At 43.9% G+C, this 12478-nt stretch overlaps 1 protein-coding gene across 7 annotated transcripts in view; it reads right to left on the bottom strand.

Annotated features, from left to right (window-relative positions):
* Gro (TLE family member transcriptional corepressor groucho) overlaps positions 1-12478 on the bottom strand; it is a 59598-nt gene that overhangs the window by 32366 nt on the left and 14754 nt on the right. For 5 of the 7 annotated variants that reach the window (XM_077398765.1, XM_077398764.1, XM_077398772.1 and 2 more), the window contains exons 3-4: positions 5151-5257; positions 4678-4753 (exon numbers count right to left, since the gene is read on the bottom strand). In XM_077398765.1, the coding sequence (XP_077254891.1) occupies positions 4678-4753; positions 5151-5257 (183 nt within the window). The remainder of the gene's footprint in view (positions 1-4677; positions 4754-5150; positions 5258-12478) is intronic. The other 2 variants (XM_077398766.1, XM_077398768.1) reach the window with 1 other exon arrangement.

The following is a 12478-nucleotide window of genomic DNA, read 5'->3' as shown; positions in this document are numbered from 1 at the left end:
TTCCCCGCCGCGGTATTCTGCATTTCATATTTTTGAAAAAAAAACCCGTAAATTATTAAGATAAAGAAGACTATATCACAATAAAGATTTTTTTCAATTTTCGATGACTACAATATAACAAGTTGTAATAAAAATATTTTTTTACAATATAAATTTGCACAAATTTATATTTGGTACTTGTAAAATAATATTAACTTATTCAAGAATTAGTAAGTTGATACTAATCTAAAATATAACGTGTAGAAGAAAATTCACGATACATAGTACGTAACTAATAACGTAACGCAGAAAGATGGCAATGCAAATATATATTTTAACTAAAACCCGCGTTGTGTGTGTAAAGATATTTTCTACGTATAAAGGAAGGATCGCCGACCGAACACCCGTCACAGTCGAAGTGTGACGGGGCAAAATTTCGCTAGTGTTGATGGAAAAAAATTTTTTTTCGAGAGATGGACACAACGTAACGCAGGAGGATAGAAATGCAATCTGCCAGGTATGCGCCCGCGCGCGCGCGGCATAGTCGAGGGGTGGAAAGCAAACGGCGAACCGTGGAAACAGGAGGAAAACAAAGAGTAATCGAGAAGCGTGCCCCAGGGATGTGGGTTACGTTTAATTTGTTGCAACGCGAAAAAACGCGGCGGAGAAAAAACATAGATAATTGGAAAGTCTTCTCGTTCGCGGGCAGGTCGGAGATGCGCAACGACCTCGGGCCCGTTTTCGATAAGGTTTTTTTCGTTCTATTCCCCCGATTTTTTTTGTCCCTCACCCATACCATCGAATTTTCTTTCTCTTTTTCCCCTCGCTCGCTCGATCATTACATTCGCGTATCGGAAATCAAATTAATTTTCTGACGGCCCGGGGATTCGGAGCTTTCCGCTTATGCTCCGTCTGTTTTTGACGATACGTAACGACGCTAGCCTCCCCTCCTCCTTCAAAACATAGGAGTTGAGGGCGTTCATCGAGGGGGGCTTCGTTCAAAGCTACATTCCGAAGAATTAGTTCACCGAAGATGTGCGTCGCACCTGTCGCGATAAAAACTACTGCAAGCGATCGAACGGAAGATGATTAGCAATTCAAAAAATACGGACAAAGATTCACACGTGATAATTGGAGCATGTCAGATTGTTTGCGAGCATTGGTTATTTTCGTTGCGATCGAACAGAAACTTTTCACAATGACCCAAAATTTTTCTCATTTCTAATTTTTACAGACAAAAAAAGGAAAATTTTGTAATGTATAAATTAACAAACAAATATATTATAAAAGTTGAAACGAGAATGTTTTCGTGAGAAAAAGTTAAGTCGAATCAGTCTCTCTATTGCGTATTTTTCAAGATAAAATGTCATTTCCCGAAAATATATTCCTCAAATCTGCAGAGTGAAAATATAAAACGTGAACAGAGGAAAATCAAATAGTATAAAGATAAAAATAGAGTTTTTGTAAACCCGTAGTGCGGTCTCAATTTACGAGTATTCTACATGCTTTTCCTTTTAATATGCTAAAAGTAACTAAAGAAAATGAAAAGAAGAATCACCTGCAGAAATTCTAAGATCGATGCAAACGTAAACTGAATTCATTCAATCCAAAATGCATCTACAATCTAAACATCTAGAAATAAATCAAGTACAGGTATATCAATCAAGTTCGTGGGAGCGTAACATGATTGGCGGTATCTCTCGACGAGAGAAGAGAAAGATATCGCATAACGACGTAGAAAGGCGATGATCCGTAAGACGGAGAGGACAAAAGAGTGAAGCGAACGAGAGGGAGGGAAGGGAAGGGTAAGTCGTGGGGTGGAAGGAGGCAAAAATTGAAACAGCGCGCGGATTTACGCGGCGCGTTACCCTAATGAAAATCGCGAAGGATGAAGTTGCGCGCGCGTGGCGGCGGTGGCGGTGGTGGCGACGACGGCGCGGCGGGAAGAGATGGTTAGAAGAGGCGGTCGAAATACACGAGGGTGGAATTAGAATATCAGAGACACGGCTGGCGCGGCGTTGGTGTATACGTATGCTGTGTGCCGCGCGCACACCAACGCTCCCACGCCCTCGTCGGCGCGCGTCTCCGGCTTGCACGTATATAATACTTGTCAGTGGTTGACAAACCCTCGACATCAATTTCTCTCTCTGTCTTTGTAATTCGCCCCCTCTTTCTCTCGTCTATCCATCTCTCTTCCTCGCTCCCTTTTCCCTCGACGAGCCTTGCTTCTCTCTTCCTCGCTACTTCTATCACTTCATCCCTTCCCCTCCCCGCTCCCCCCCCTCCCGTCGGGCCCCCGTCCAACTGCTCCTCCACCTCCTGTTGCCACCCCCTTCTCTATCTCTCTCTTCGTTTACTTTGGAGATATCGATTACCGGCTCAACTCCCAACCCCCCATCAACCCCTCTGTCACCTCCGACCCTCCCTTATCCACTCCCTCTAGCACCCCCGACTCCCTTCCACTCGGCCCAGCTTGCTGCTTGGTTGCTTGCACGGTGTCACATCGGTGTAGCAGTTTACAGGGACAGTATAGTTCGCGACAATTACGATCGGCCGTACAGCAGACAGTGGCGTAGGACCTCGGAATCCATGAATCCCGGCGGATCACGGTGAGGACATCGATCTGCCGAACGCGGTTGATTTTCTTCCGGGGCACTTCTTAAGTCTCGGAGCTCGCGTAAAACGAGCGCAATTTTCGCGTGTAAAACACCATCGGCCTTTCGCGTTCGCGCGAATTTGAATTTGCATATTTCTCAGGAATGCATTAAGCGCGCAAATCCGAGCTACCTGTATTGAAGTACTCCGTTTGAACTTACCTCGGAGAATTAACGGATAGGAGTGGAACGTTTCAAAAATTACAACGATGTATTTCCGCGGTTATTTAATGTTAAGAACAAACCAAAATTAAATATTCTGCCAAGTATGAAATATTAACTAAAATAAACTAACGATTACCAGAATAATCTTTGCAAAATTTCGTGGTTTCTTTTTACGCAATCTGGATTCATATATACTTGGCATCTTTATATGTACAAGCGTGATAAATGCGGATAATGATATGAGCATTAGACTTATTGAAATTATATTGGTTTCAGTTTCCAATCTCTAACGAACAATACTAGAATTCTAAAAAGCGATCGAATATAAACATTAGGAATGTGCCTTTAGCTCCGCTGAAATTTGCGTCTATCGAACATAACGGGGTTATTGACCCTCCAATCCGCGCTGTTCGCTTTCGTATCTCGAAAGCGGTTTGCAGAAACGCATAAGCCCGGTGCCCCTGCGAGAGCGCATTCTCGTGCAACGCTGAATTTGTATCGGGACAAAAGATTTTGTCCCAATCCTGCTTAATTTTTATTTTTATTTTCAGTCTAGTCGCCGGAACTCGCGAATTTGATTTGCTGTGGGAGACAAGTAGCGCTATATATGCGGTATACTCGGAACTTTTCATACCAACTTTTCAAAAATGACGTCTACGATATCTTTACAATGAAGGTTAAAAAAAAAGTTACAAATTAAAACTTATTTCACACGCTGTGCTTTAAACGTTTTATACGCGAATTCTAAGAAGGCACTTGATTCCGATGCGATGCGTGACTTTTTGCAGCGGCTATTCACGATGACACGGACGAGCCAATATTTCATTCAATTTCCGGTATCAACGCGTCACGTATGGTATATCGCCTTTGAAATGAGACCTGGGACCAAATTCTCAGTATACGCCACAATCCAATTTCAAGTAATTACCGTTACTCGAAATGTCAAATAATGGACGTACCGTTATCTTAGCAATAATAATTCAAATATAAATAAGAAACAGAAATTTAAATGTATGCCGCAATTCCCAAACAAATTATAATTGTCTCAACTTTAGATAACTTTATACGCAAGTTTATAGTCTTGCAAAGGAAAAAAACTTATCGTAGAAATGACAATAATAATATCCAGCTTGTCTCGAAGCAAAGAACACGAGAGCAACGAGAGAAGTACTCGCGGCGAATATTTTGGACCATGTTAGTACTACAGCACTTTGATATAGCTAAGTCCAAGTAAGCTCCTTAGCGACGACGATACGATTAGTACGGTTGGCTGGACTAATTGCCTTCGCGCTGATAAAACTAAAGTGGGGGCCGTCAGCAATATGAAGCGAAAATAATATCAATCATTTTTCCCCGAACGAACGGCTTACGCTGTTCCTTCATTTACGTAATGTCCTGTTCTTTCAGGCTCGCGTTATCGATAAATACCGCGTGCCTAGCGTGTGTTCTCGCGTGCCAATACGAATGCAAGTCGAGAGAGCATCCTCGAAGAGCATCCTCGCGATGCACACGCGAAACCGATAATCGATTTTCCTTTTTTATTTTTAAGGACCCTATGCATTTCGCACAAGTTGTGGGAAACGTCGGATTAAATATTCCGCCGAAACTCGGAGGAAAGCAATGATACTCTTTCCCTTACTTTTGGTATAAAGTTTCTTACGATATTCTATACCGAAGCTTGTTTGCTTGTTGTTGCATTTCGCGCATAAAAGGATTATCGAACCTTGAGAAGCATAGCTGCGAGTATCGCCGACATTTTCACGATTAAGGAACTAAATTGTTGTCGGAGTTGTTCTCGGTTTGGACCGCTCTCGACTTGCGAAACGAAAGAGGTAACGAGACTCGATCGAAGAGAGGAAAGACACAAAAAGAAACTTACAAAGTGCCTTACCATAACGTAGTGCCTCTGCATCTCGGTCTTCTCGCTAGCTAACTTTTCGCACTCAAGCTTCAATCTGAAATATAAAAAAAAAATCAAAAACGATTAGATAGAATAAGATAAATTTTCATTACTTTACAAAAGTAATATACACACGTATACTAATACTATTGAATAAAAAAATGTACAACAAAATCCCGTCCTTTGAAGTAAGAATAAAATGCATCGAATAATGCGAATCGATAATCGAAAGCACCGTCGAAAGTCGCGGCGAGGGAACGAGGAAAAATGCAGAGGAAAACTCGTCGTCTTGAATAATCGTGAAAATTCGAGGAAACACGGCAAACAGAAAAGAGAGAAAGAGAGAGAGAGACCAAAGGAAAATATAAACGCCCGAGAAACGGGGGCGAATGGCAAAGACGAAAAGACCAAAAGGAAAATAAGCGAGGAAAGAAAGAGAGATATATACTCACGAGTGGTACTGCTGCTGGATGAAATTGAATTCCTCTTTGATCCTCTCGCAAGTGTCCGCCACCGTGAATTTCAGCCCGCCAGCAGCCCCGCCGCTACCGCCGCCACCCTGCAAGGAGAAAAAGGAATTGGCGAAACGAAGGGATTCAATTAGCTATGTATACACGACAATGCGGACGCGATAGAGGATACGCGCGCACGTGGGCGTTAAAACCGTGCGCGGAACACGATCGCGACGAATAAGCCGCATCCGCGACAAGCAGCCTGCCGTCACTTTGTGGCATTGTGTTTAATCTTTTTAGCTCCGGGGCCAGTCAGCCATCCACGTGCGGATATCCCTGGCTGTTAATACGAATAAATGAACCAACCGTATCTGCGGACAGCTGGCTCATTATTGGAGCACGGGAAAACGCTCGTTATTTAAAATCGCAATCTTTACTGAAAAAAAAAGCTACCTTGCACGCGTTATTTTTGAAAATCCACTTCAGCCTGCACTGTATTCTTTGCTTGCTTGGTATTCCACATATTAGTATATATTATAAGTATAGTCTAACCATGTAATTTTCTTTTCGAAATGTATGTACACCCTAATATGATTATAATTGTCTAAAAAAAATAATCGTTATTATTGTAGATTACCGATAATAGCATGCGGTCTCAATCTCTCGATTATTTCTTCAGTTTTTAAGACATTATTCGTTAATGTTGCAAAGTTGTAAATTCTACCTGCGGCATTATAGAAATATCTCAATATCTGTGGTAGACCGTTGGCCAAAAAGCACGCGGATACCTTTGGAAACACATTAAGTCACGACGTGCTTAAAGTCGAAGATGACAAGGAACCAGCAGGCGTCGAATGGCCTTCGGGCACATATAAGGCGCACGCAAACACACGGGACCAAGCCCAGAAATGCGAGCAGGGGGGCAGCCAGGTATAAAAGACGAGCATCTCGAAGCGGGGGCGAGAGAAGGCTGGAGAAGGCGGGAAAGAGAGGGAAGAGATGAAGGGACGAAAGCGCGGGCCTGAAGAGCCAAGGATGAAGGGCTGTGAAGGCATCCTTAATGAGACCCATTCCACCAGATACCACGAGGTTCGTTCGAGTCCACCACCACGGGTTCCTCTTTAGTAGGAGAGAAAGAGAGAGAAAGAGAGGGAGAGCGAAAGAGAGAAAGAGAGAACGTCGAGTACATACACACACCACCAATGGCACTTGGCGCGCCGGCTGAAATTACGGAGGAAAAGATCGGCGCTTTCCGATGACAGTAATGATTACGTTGCGGCGAAAGGGCGTCAATCGAATTTCGAAAGGATGCGCCTCGCGCACACACCTCTTAAGAGCGAACCGCCCGAATACTATTATTACGCCGCCTGAGGGGAGGGGGGGGCACGTATATGTGTGGATTTTTACAAAAATAGAAATTGGCTACTGCAAAAATAAGCTATATAGAATTGCAATCTCAACGGCAACGTTAATGATACCACTCGGCACACTCGACTTTAGCGTCTCTCGGCGACGCGCCACGTCGCCGCCACGTCGCGAGGAACTCTATCTCATTTTTTGATAGATCCGGTCGATGACTGGCCAGACGACCAGTGCGCGCGCAAAAATTCCGATTTTTCGAGAGATCGCGGCCCCGCGCTGAATGATTTGGCCACTTGTTGAATGCGAAACGGGGAGTGGCTGTCGGTGGTAAAATGGTTTGGGAGAGCGCGGGAGAGAGCGCACGGCGGCGGCGGCGGTGGGCCTCACTTGTTGCAATCATCAAACGGAAAAGTCATCGAACAGGTTGTTGCGCCGCGGCGCGACGCATCGTGTTGCATCGCGGCCAACGACAAATTCGTTTTCATCGAAACTATCTCTCTTTCCCCGTCTCTCTTTACAGCGACGCTCTCATAACAGCGACGGTCCACCACGAGCCATCGCGGCCGAAATTAACGTACATACCTATACCTCTCTGCGATTTGGCAAACATCAGCATTCGTTCGCGCGCAAATATTCTCTCCATTTCGGTCATCGCAAAAATTTGCGACTGCGACTTTACAGTAGAGTTTTCGATAAAAGCTATCTTTTCGACTACGTTTATTAGAATTTTTTTCAACGTGAGAAATTAATAGATGTTCTTTTTTTCCGCTCGCCCCACTGTACTCGTGTTTTTCGAAGAACGTGGAAATAAGATGAGACGAAATACGTAATTGCATAAAGAGATTTTAAAATAGCAAAGAAGATCGATTACCGTTGTACGGTAGCACACGTCTGACGTAAATGCCGATTTATAAATACTGAACGGAAACTTAAATCGTATATACTCTCCAAAATTAGAGACCTGCCTGTCGACCAGGTCATTATTCCCCGACGGTATACTTATATTTATCGAAATTGCTACTTTTATACCAACGTCCTAATATTTTCGTCGAAGTTAGCGCCGCGAAAATCTTTACTCGATTTATTTAATTTATTTATAAAACGCGTATATTATTTTGAAATATATTATTTTCGCACCTATAGCAGTAATATCGCGGATGAAATTAGTTAGAAAATTTCACAGAAATAAACCGTGCTCCCGACATCTTTGTTCCTAACGTATCCATAATTTGATAATATCGCGGAGTGTGGCGTGAGCACTTTTAGCTCTGCCAGGGTCGCCCCACGCGGTGTCTCCGTGTGGATGCGCGCGTTATTAAGAAACGAAGACAAAAGTCCTCCTCCGTTCTCGGCGACGCGGCCACGACCGCAAAACTGCGCCACGGCTGTGTTGTGCGTGTCTTTTGTGCTCGTTTCTCGTCCGCGAAAAGGGGTTCCCCTTTTTCTTTCACACCGGCGGGTATATACACACGCGGGATAGTATCGAAAAACCGGCTGGTTCACTTTGTTGCCAGGAGATAATGGCCGTGCGAATCGTAAATAAGGTAATAGGTCTTTGGAGAGCCCCGGGTACGAGGCCCAAAGATCGGGTGACGTAAGCGGGAGCCTCTTAAGGTATCTTGCACGCTTCCACGAGAAGCGGACACACATCGGATATAAATCGTCCTTCTCTCTCTTTCTCTCTCTCTCTCTCTCTCTCTCCTCGCCGGCGGTACTTAAATACATCGAAAACAAGAACGCGCGGCCTTTTTACACATTCTGTTTTACTGTAATGTTTACCGCAATGTCTGCAACATCGCGTGTGTGATTTGGGTTTCGCTTTTCTTTAAAAAGTCTCTTTGATACCCACCTCGTGTTTCGTATACACAATTCATCTCTTCTATTATTCAAAAATCATTTCTTACCGCACAGAAATATTTTACTCTACGTATTTCTTTTTTCGTCTGATATTTATATCGATTTGCAATTAGATATTCTATATAATTGTTTGAAGATTATTTGCAACTTTAGCATACTAGGATAACTGTCTCGAACGCTCTTCGCGCATAGATCTACTTCTACCGCTAATGGAAATAACGCGCCGGGCGATGCAACTCGAAGTTAGACGTCCGCGCCCGCGCCGGCTTCGCTGATGCAGCTGCAGTTGAATAAACATCGGCGCGCCGCGCGCCGGTTCCATGCGCGCGCGTCGGACAACGTGCCAGCGTCCGACGAAACTTGTGCACTGGAACGACAAGGCGTGCACTATACTTACACACTCGCACGCGCGACAATGCATCCTGCGCAAATAACGAGGTCGGGCATCATCATCGGGGAACGCGCGGGTACGCGGATCTGCCGATTACGCGCGTGAACGGCTATTAAAAAGCAGCGGGAGGCTGGAGAAGCGGAGGAACGCGGGGGAAAGATGAGCGAGAAGTAATCGCTCGTTACGGCACAAAAAGTGGATATCGTATCCGCGGGCGGAAAGGGGGGAGAAAAGAAACGCGGGGCGATCGTTTGGCGAAGAGAGCTCGAGACGACTACCTCGCGTCCTAACGGCAAACAAGTTTTTCGCAGCGAGAAGCAAGACCGTTTGCCTTTGCGAGAGAGCGAAGCGGCGTAATTATTTCATATGTCCGTGCCGCCTCTGTTATAACATAATTAAATCTCGGTTGGTTACTTTGAGATACTCTCTCGCGCGAGAATGATCGTCGAGTATCGTGTAAACGTGTAATTTTGAAACGTTAGGAAAGGAACGACTAACGCCCCTAAAACTTTAAGGTCAATTTCGACTTAGACCAAGGCAATCGGCTAGAAAAACATGTCCCTAATCTCACCTCGATAAATTAGATCCGAAATCTCTGCGCAGAAATCACAGTTAATCGGTGGAATGGAACGACCGGGAGCGTGTTCGATATCATTGCCGGTGTGAGCGGTGCTCATTTCGTTAATCGCCATTGTTAATTAATAGAATCACTATCCTCTTGCGAACGATCCTGCGCGCACTAACCGGATTATGCGCGACTCGCGACGGTAGTGTAGACGCTTAGGATACTCTGACAACATTGTATTTAGCCCCTGGGTGCGGAGAAAGAATATTTTTAATATCGATACTTTAGCTTCGTCGCGATAGCAAATAAAAAAAAAACTAATGAGCTTTAATTATTGCTTCGGAGAAATATACTTTTATAATACGTATTGATTATAACAATTAATTATACTGCTCTATAGCTTAAAAGATTGATTGACATCTGTCTATCTAATATTTGTTCTCTTCTTTCTTATCCTCTCATATTTATACACAGGTCAAATTTTCGACAGGCACCATACACTTTTTTGTTATTACTTATTATAATTATTCCAACTTGGAAATACAGATATTTTCACGTATATTTTCACGTCGCTAAGTAAGTTTGCTTCAAACATGCCTTTTGTACATTCGTTTGCGCTATTTACATTTATATTATAATTGAATCATTTTGTATATATTTATCTTTAAATGTAATACGCATATTGCTACGCTTGAAAGCTTTTTTCTTCGAGCGCCTAACAAATAATGCTTAATAATAATTATTATTATTGTTATTCGCATTGCCTGCCAATATTGCCCCTTAATATTGTAAATTTATGATTGCAGAAATTTAATTCTTGCCTATCGCCAATCAACAATGCAATGTATATATGAAATAATTATAAAAGAGCGTCGATATTTGCGGAACAAGCGCACACATCAAGTTTTCGGAGCTCCATTCGTATTACTTTTATTTGAATTTAAACGCCCCAGATTCGGACAATGGCATCCGTTCGACGATCGAAGGCCGTTCTACTCGAATAAATGATCAATCGATGAAATTATTCCGCGTATTCCAGAGTTTTCGTGTAGACGATTTGTATGATTCGCGTAAAATCCCTTTAGGATGGTAAAGATTTTGGAACGCGTTAAGGGCGTACGCGTGCTCGATCAACGTCGGCGCGCAGCGAGTGCGCTAACAAATGCCCTTCGTCCCAGAAAGGGGTGAGCACGTACCGTTGGGGTGAACTAATAGAAGGGACATATGTGTGTGTGTGTGTGTGCGGGATCGGTAGGGGCGCCGAGAAAGAGCACGTGGTGAAATTCTTGGCGCGCGCGGAAGCGTGCGCTTTGAATAACGCAGATCCTCCGCCACGATGGTTAACTTATTCGAAGGAATGAGGAATGAGCTTGTCCTAATAATATCTTCCCACATCGTTATCGGCAATACAACCGCTCGTATTAATTGGGTCGATCATCAGCGTTGTAAAAAAAAATATCTCGATCATAGAAAATAATCTTAAATTTAAATAAAATTTAGCGTTTAGTGTATTTTCATCCAAGAAAAACAAGATTTCTGCACAATATATTTAACGCGCTTTCTATATTCGTTATTCTTGAATAAATTTTTATGTTCAATATAGCGAAGCTTAATATTAGAACAACCGACCCCGTCAAAATGACAGATTTCAATTTTCTATTTTAAATTGCAGAAATTATTAACGTGCTTTTGTTGAAACTTATGTTGATTTTTGTCGCAATAAAAACATGATATACGCCAATTTATTTTCCATCAATCATTCTAATTTTGAAGTTCCATAATTCTATACACAAGATGTGTCTACCTGTATCAAAATAACGTTGGTTGTTCTAGCGTAAAAAAAAATGAGAAACGTGACAGATTAAATCTTCGTTGCAGGAAAATCGATTCGAAATTTGGACCAGAGGGTCTTTCACTTAATTTGGTTTGTAGCGATCCCGGTCGAGGGAACATTTCGACAGTTCTGGGACACTTCGTGCAACGTAACTTCGCTTCTCATCCCGCCGCGCAATCTCACGTCCGTGTTGCAACACGGGGCGGCGCGGCGGACCGGGGCACGTACATCACGCGCGCGGATTCGCGTGAACGTGCACGCCGAGTCGGGCATTACGGGTCCCCCTGGCCCGTATATATCGTTATGATTGTATTATAGGCTAAGATGTATATATATCGCTATGACTATATTATAGGTTAGACGACGCATAAGCCGGCAGAATGGGTCGGCGGAGGAGAGGATCTCGAGCAATCTCATGCCTCAGACGCTCCGAAACGCGTGATCCACGCGAGGGATATGTGTCGTTTTCGGTGCCAACGTTGTAGGTACGTGTGTGCGTCTGCACAGGTGCGCATTTCGCGCGTATTTCAAATACACGTGCCATTGTATGACACAATCGACGTTACCCCTGAGGGTTTTTGCTTCTCCCCCCCCCCTCCTGAACCTGCGCGCCGCTAAACGAGACTCGTCCCCTCCGCGAGAGAGCACTTGTCAGCGCTTAAGTAAAGAAGACAAAGACGGAGATAGATAAATATATATATATATATATATATATATATATATATATAGAGAGAGAGAGAGAGAGAGAGAGGGTAGAGAGGCGGAAAGATGATATAACGGGGGAGAAATTGGTGCCAAAAGTCGCGGCTTTCTCGGGAAATCCTCGGCGATCCCGGAGTTCTACCGTCTTCTCGATGTTGAGAGGAGAGGGGGGTATATCGCCGGTTAAATAATTCATGAGGCTCCGGGGCGCGATGAATTCCAACGGAATATTTGGTAACGCAATACGGAATATTTATAGAAACGTAATTTACCCAAAATCGACTCGAGCATTGTCCGGAAGACAGAATTCTTGCTTGTTCATCGCGAGGTCGCGATCGATCATCCGTGCATGGAGGATTCTCACTCGGGAGTGAAAAACGCCCCGGGCAATAAAATTGTCGCTTCATTCGCGGACTTTTAGTGACGTAAAATACACGGGGGAGAGAGAAATTGGCGGGGCGAAATTCCGCTGTATATAGGGGATAGCGAGATTCTCGGTGATCCTCGGAGTGGCCATCTAACGGGGTGGTTAAAAACTCGCTTGTACCAGCAGGAGCGACGAGAGAGTGGCTTCGATCGTCTTCCACCACGTGGACGATATCGCCTTCGGTAAATGC

This window comes from Temnothorax americanus, unplaced genomic scaffold (assembly GCF_048541705.1).
Source record: "Temnothorax americanus isolate GAGA-0224 unplaced genomic scaffold, ASM4854170v1 Scaffold12, whole genome shotgun sequence".
NCBI classification, from domain to species: Eukaryota; Metazoa; Arthropoda; class Insecta; order Hymenoptera; family Formicidae; genus Temnothorax; species Temnothorax americanus.
The sequence above is the reverse complement of the archived record's forward strand: the minus strand, read 5'-3'. Positions and strand labels throughout refer to the sequence as shown.